The sequence below is a fragment of the Protomyctophum parallelum genome (genome assembly GCF_964188405.1).
Source record: "Protomyctophum parallelum genome assembly, chromosome: 11".
Taxonomy (NCBI): domain Eukaryota; kingdom Metazoa; phylum Chordata; class Actinopteri; order Myctophiformes; family Myctophidae; genus Protomyctophum; species Protomyctophum parallelum.
In genome coordinates, this window is record NC_139707.1 from 39821324 (window position 1) to 39828308 (window position 6985).

At 39.5% G+C, this 6985-nt stretch overlaps 1 protein-coding gene across 1 annotated transcript; it reads left to right on the forward strand.

Moving 5' to 3' along the window:
• Positions 1 to 2805: 2805 nt before the first annotated feature.
• Positions 2806 to 6533, forward strand: LOC310867006 (uncharacterized protein; the record flags this gene model as incomplete). Its single annotated transcript, XM_083776800.1, has 8 exons — positions 2806 to 2866; positions 3259 to 3377; positions 3581 to 3641; positions 4587 to 4654; positions 4818 to 4920; positions 5744 to 5862; positions 5979 to 6124; positions 6425 to 6533. The coding sequence occupies 8 exons, from the start codon at positions 2806 to 2808 to the stop codon at positions 6531 to 6533; spliced, it is 786 nt and encodes a 261-aa protein (XP_083632926.1).
• Positions 6534 to 6985: the final 452 nt, after the last annotated feature.

Genomic DNA, 6985 nt, shown 5'->3' on the forward strand with positions numbered 1-6985 from the left:
TTAGTGTTCACGCCACATAGGCTATACATTGAAGACCACATAGGCTATAGCCTACATGAAGACCCGACTCCAGCAGCAGAACTGACAGGTAGGCTACGCTACAGTACCAAAAAAAAGCCCTATCTTGACCACAGAAACGCCCCTAAAAGACACGGTATCCTACCGTCGGTATACGTGTAACATAGTGTGTATAAATTGGCAGATTTTATTTTTTATTTTGCACGTCACTTTCTGACTTTCCAAAGGAAACGTTTTAATGCCTTATTGCTGTGTTGTTGGTGATTTGTGGATTCGTTTTAGATCAATCAGGGATCTGTTAATAACTTAATACTGTACTGCAGTCTGCAGTTGTTCCCAAATCCACATTTGTTGAGCCCCCATTAGACCCCCATTAGACACTACTTGATATGTATCAAACAAATTTGGCTAATAATAAATTAATTAACATAATTTCAAACATTAAACCATTTAAACTTCTTCACCTGAACTGACCAGCTCGGTGAAATAACTCAGTACTCAAAACATGTTAATTTATATCAATTTTATTTATAACTGCCAATGTCATGTAAATGTACAACGCACAAAATGTATGTCACCATAACCAAACATGTATTTCTACTTGATAAACCTTATTTATTGGAAGACGGAGCACTTGCAGCATGTATAGATTTTGAGTCTATAATTTTGTTCTAAATACCTGCAAATTGACAAATTGTACATAACTCCTGTACTGGACGCTTTATCGTATAAAGTAAAGAAAATAAAGAACCAGACCACGTGATTAGACAAAAAGTCTCTGCAAGCTGATAAAAAAAAACAAAAAAAAAACAGTTTCTTACCCAAACTTACAAGTGAAACTTCAGTAGTATTTAACCCATTCTGACCTGAGATCAGATTCATACGAGGTTTCCACATGGACACACACTGGTCTGATTAACACGGTTCTGAATGTAAAAATCTGACATAACATTTCTATGTTCCGCATCTAGAGCCATACTGTAAAATAGATTCCAGCCTCACAAGAACTATGCATACATTTCACCTGGGCTGGTGGTGATTCACATTAAATGCCAGCAAAGCCATCCATCCTTTAATCACTTGAAACATGTGAAATTATCCTTTACAAATGTTCAAAAACAGCCTCACAATGCTGTGTTGTGAGTTTGTAGATCAGCCATTTTTACAATTGAACATTGTTGTGCGACTAAGTGTATATATTATGTAGGACTTAAGAGGTTAATTACAAAATGATGTAACAATAACTGAACGACTTCTACAAACATCTGTCAAAGGCATCACAAATTTTAAAAAATTGCAGAGTGTGGTTGCCGCAGTGGCTTACATATGCCCCTCCCACTAGTATTGCCAGCCAATTACAATTTCAAGTCACGCCTTAGATCATGCGTAAGTAATTCGGAGGGGATTTAACCCCCGAAATTCATGTTTTTGCGACAAACGGTTACATTTCTCGCATTTGCGGCGCCCCCTATGGATGAAAATGGAATTGCTTTTAGAACTTGGTTGATTGAACCACCCCGGACATGTGATTGAAATGTGGGATGGATTGGACATTCCGTTCGTGATTTATGGCATTTTTTGTGATATAGGCCCCTCCTACTAACTTCGGAAGAGGATTACGGCCGAACGATACGCACTTTCAAAATTCTGCAGTTCAGTTTTAATTGGATGGGTCCAGAGATCACGTGTGCCGATTTCTGTGAGATTTGGACAAAATCTGTAGGAGGAAAAGCAAAAAGTGTGTTTTGGACAAAATTCAAAATGGCGGAAAATCTATCATGGCGGAAATGGGCGTGGCCTATATGGGGAGATGCGTCATGACCCAAGGAATCCAGGGAAAAAATATTTTTTATTTTACGACCTATGGTTCAAGAGTTATAAGCCAAAAGGTAAAGTGGGCTGTTATAGCGCCACCATGAGGCCGACCGATAAAATTTTAGGGTTAAATAATTTTAGGGATAATGTTGAATTATCCCTAAAAGTTTTGTAACTATAGTGATTACAGTCTCCGAGGAACAAATACTTGAATGTGAATTTTTGCCTTTTCCCATTCATGTCAATGGGGAAATTTAATTCACTAATAAATTCATATCAATTAAACTATACAACATTTCTCTTAACAAAATACAAGCACACGATTCCCGATTTTTCCGCTCAATTTGACATATGGCTCAAGTGCGTACAGCGTACAGTGTGGGAGGTATAAAGCGTCAAAATAAAGACTACTCCAGTGAAATAATAAAGTGTCACAGTTACAAGAGTCTGGTTGCCCATTCGGGCAACCACACTAATCAGATTCAGGTGCCTTCCAGCATGCTGTGGTCCAAAACATGACATCATTCTGAATGCCGGGTGGTCTATCAGGGAGGCGTTCAAGACAGCGAATCGCTTGCTATCGGGTTGCAATGGGTGTGGACATGTGGAGTCGCCAAGCGATTGAATACATAGGCTATACTTGTATTGGATTTTAAGCATTTTCTTCTGTGAGAGCTGCGTTTGCCTGCAATTGATGCATTTTTGCATTGTGTGCGCGAAAACCTTTTTGTATTGGCATTCGCTTCGCCCATTCCAGCTCCTATGAATCCCTTGCGTTAGACAAATAGTTACGATCAGATTCGACAAAAGAAAACTCTTGTGTCATATTTTTCGATACCGAACAATATAGGTAGGGTTACAGTCACAGACGCAACCTTTATGCATATAGGATCTCATGTCTATGTTTTGTTTTAATAGTTCATCAGAATAGGCTATAGCCTGCGATTATCAAACACTGCAGCCGGTCAGATGATGGCAGTAAGCATCTCTGAACCGCTCTGCCATCCCTGTGTTTATCACGAGAGATTTAAAGGTAAGTCTCATCTTCACCGTCTGAATTTATGCATGTGTTGTTATACTTTAAGACTAATGGTGCCATGCAATTTATTTATTATATTGAATGAGTAGGCTACATGACATTACATTATTAATTCTGGTCTGGTCTATGAGGTTCCGCGATCAGAGCATAAAGCCTATAGGCTACTCTCTCCAAAGAAAAGGGCTGCACCTTATTTCAATGCGGTCCATATACTAGGCTATAGGCTACTCCTCTCACCTCTGTCCTCATTCGTTCACTCTCCATTCATCCGACGCCAGAAATTAGTAACGCTGAATTCTACTGATCATGCGAAGAGTCAAGAGGACCGTGGGAGGTTCATATTCGCTTGACGACATGTTCTTCTGTTTTGTATCACCTGTGGTCAGTTGAAGTGCAGGTGAAGAGACCACTGATGCCCATTCGGTTAAGTCCTGAACAGGTGGGTCTGGAGATGTTGTGTCTGTGTGGACAACTAGACCTCCTCATCAGGGCACAGGTAAACCAGGTATGACAGGTATTTAAAATACCAGAATACTGTGTGTGTGTGTGTGTGTGTGTGTGTGTGTGTGTGTGTGTGTGTGTGTGTGTGTGTGTGTGTGTGTGTGTGTGTGTGTGTGTGTGTGTGTGTGTGTGAGACTGTACCTATACAGACCTATACTGTACCTCGCTGGCTACAGTATAGGTTACTCACCAACTTTAATGTTGAAGTTCCAGGAGCAGTTGAGCCAGGACTGCAGTCCAGAGGAGTCAGACACTTTCCAGGTTCAAGGTCAACATTTTATTTTATGTTTTTGTTATTTTTGGGGGCTTTCTTTGTGGCCCCTTTTTTGATCTGGTTTCTTTCTTTTCCACCCGCCTAATTCAGTTCAGTAGTGTTTCTACTGAAAATGAATTGGTTCAGACTTCAGAACCCTAAATAAAAGTTTTATTTGGAACTGGAACCACTTTTCCACCGGTTTGGAACTGGTTCAGTTCTTTTTGGTTCTCACTTCTCAGTCCATGAGCCAGAACTCCAACATTGGAACGTTAATTATGAATTGAGTGGTCAAAACCATACCAATATTAAATTGTTTATAGGGTCAATATAACTAAATTAATATATTCACTCTTCCACAGGAGTAGCTCTTTCATAATTATTTGTCACACATTTTGTAATTTTCACCTACAGTAGGCCTATACGTGATGGGTGAATAGGTAAAAAATATTAATTATGTTAATTAAATAGTTATCACCATGAAACTTTCCCTGCAGTTGATTACTTACACGAAGACAATGATTTATTGTATTACAAATTTTCTGAAATTGTACATTTAAATATGCAAATTAGGCATTATATAGGAAAATATGCAACAAATTGAAAATGTGATAAAGCTATTATCATATATAAATTTACTTATATTGATCCTACAAACAATTTAACATAGGTATGGTTTTGCCCACTCAATTCATCATTAATGTTCCAATTTTGGAGGTCTGTCTCATGGACTAAGAACCAAAAAGAACTGTACCGGTTCCCAACCGGTGGAAAAGGGGCCTTAGAGATATTGGACAAATTGCAAGCCAAGCCTGCATGGAATGGAACCTATAGGCCAGGGCAACTGGGGACTCAGTGTTAGGGTGCATTTGCTATACCCGAACCCTTCATTTGCAATGGTATTGTTGAGCACTTGAAAGGGACCATATGAATAACAATATTTGTGCTTCGACCACACAGGAGCAGAAATCCTTGACCAAATGCTGCAGTGCCTTGAACATCTACCAAAGCCTATGCCACAACTTGAGGTATTATCTAAAATTATTACAGTCCAATGGTTTTAATGCCATGTCATGTTATTACTGAAGCATTACAAATTTGTAAATGAAATAAGATAATTAATTACAGGTTAGGTTACTGTCTACGCACGTGATGAAATGATTAGCCTGTTTATAAATGTGTCTCCTGCAGGACTACTTGGATATAGTTGGTCTGTCGGCCATGTTTCCCCGTGTTGAAGTGTTCCTCATCCAAGGTAGCCCAGTGGACATGTTGGAGCGACCACCCATGGATGGTGAGGGGTCCATATTCAGATCTAATTTGTCTAACCTTTGTCTCCATATTGTCAGGTATTCAGCAGCATAAAACAATGAACCTTGACACAATCCTTCATTACTGAACTAGGAACACAACTCACCCAGAGGGTTGAAATAATTCAAAGAATGGCATGAAGACTGAAACGGTATAGAGCGTCACAGTCCCGCCCCCTCGAGAGACCCGGAAAAGAAATCGCTGTTCATTTTCCTCATAGGCATTTCTTAAAGTATTTATTTAAAGGCGGTTACGCCGCTGACAAAGCCAACTCGGATCGTGACAAATCATGACAATGAACACAATATTTTGGGCCGATCAAATCATTAGAAAGAAGAAAATAAAGGCAGGAGACAACACATTTGTTTTGTTTTTCTTCTTATAAATTATTTGATCGGCCCAAAACATTGTGTTCATTGTCATGATTTGTCACGATCCGAGTTGGCTTTGTCCGCGGCGTAACAGTCTTTAAATAAATACTTTAAGAAATGCCTATGGGAAAAATGCATTGAGATTTATTTCCTGGGCCACTCGTTGTTCTGAAAGGGGGAGGGACTGCGACGCTCTATAGTGAATTCATAGCACTAAAAAAATATATTAACCAGCTAAATTAACTGACAACCATTCACAAAAAAAAAAAAAAAGACAAATCAATAAAAGAAAGTTACAAGATAATTAAATACATTGTCTTGCTGTGGAAATAGGAGATTGGGGGAAATTGTTGCCTGTGTAATAAAGACCAAGTTCACAAAGGAACAAAGGATGCAATACAGTATGTGTTGAATTGGATACCATCTGTGTTCTAGAATACTTCTCCCACATTGCCAAACTCAATCAGCTCCTAGTCCTATGCCAACAGCTAGAGGAGGACGTGAGGCACCTTGGAAGCCACAAATACATTGCCCACCAGCTCTCGGTCATCTATGTGAGAAAAGTAGTCACTCTTGTCACATTATATTGAGCTATAATCTTTTCTATATCTGTATTCAAGTTCCTTTCACTATCGATCACCATGTATTTCTAAATTAAACTTTCTCGCAGCACATCATCTGCTCGTTTAGAGGAATCCGGTGTTTGTCTGAAATGAAGAAAGACATTGAGGCCAACTTCAAAGAGATGAAACAATCTCTGGTGACAGAGGAAGGCTCCAGGCAGGAACCACAGTTGGCAGCACCCTACATAAGCTGGTAACAGAAAATCCAAATATTGTATGTAGAAAGTAGAAATAACATACAATAATAACTGTGCTGATATATTGGATATGAATGATTGAGCTTATTAACTGTTTATTTGAAACGGGCGAAATAATAAAAGAAAGCCTGAGACATGAGGAAAAAAGCATTGTAACTATATCTGAAAAGAGGCCACGAGGTGGCATGACATTCATTCATTCATACAATATTTTGGTAATCTCTTGGTAGCCTATAGTTCTGCCTAGTGTATTTCATGCTACTTTAAACTGATTTGTGTCTGTGTGTCCCTTAAAGGATATTGGAAATAACTCACACCATAACGTCACTTGTGTCATCGCTACCAGAGGAGCTGACAGAAGACCTTAGCCTGCCCATGGCCTTTGTGTCGCAGTTCTTGTCCTGACTTATCCTATATCTATAGGACAACCCATCTAACCATGCAGCTTGGAAGCACCCTGGGCACAATATGCGCTGTAGAGTGCATAGCTGAAATTTGGCGGAAGTAGCGGGATTTTGGCCGCTCAAGGAAATGACGTTGGCGCTTTACAAATCTGTTTACATTCTCCATGAATGAGTGTTGTGATTGTGATATTGTATCCGGGGGAAATACATCTGACGGATGTTCCGTCTCAACATTTCCGCCTATGCACTCTGCCTTATATTGTGACCAGGCTTTTCTCTTCGCAGAGAGTATAAGGCTGGGACCGAGGCTAGCTTGGAAGTGGTTTTGTTGCAGTATAGGGTTGCAGGGGTCTCCTGGATATATCCATTATAAATGAAGGAATGTGCTATTTAACTGACTGCAAACAAGACATGGGGTCTAATAACGATGTGTCTTCCATGTGGATCTTGGAC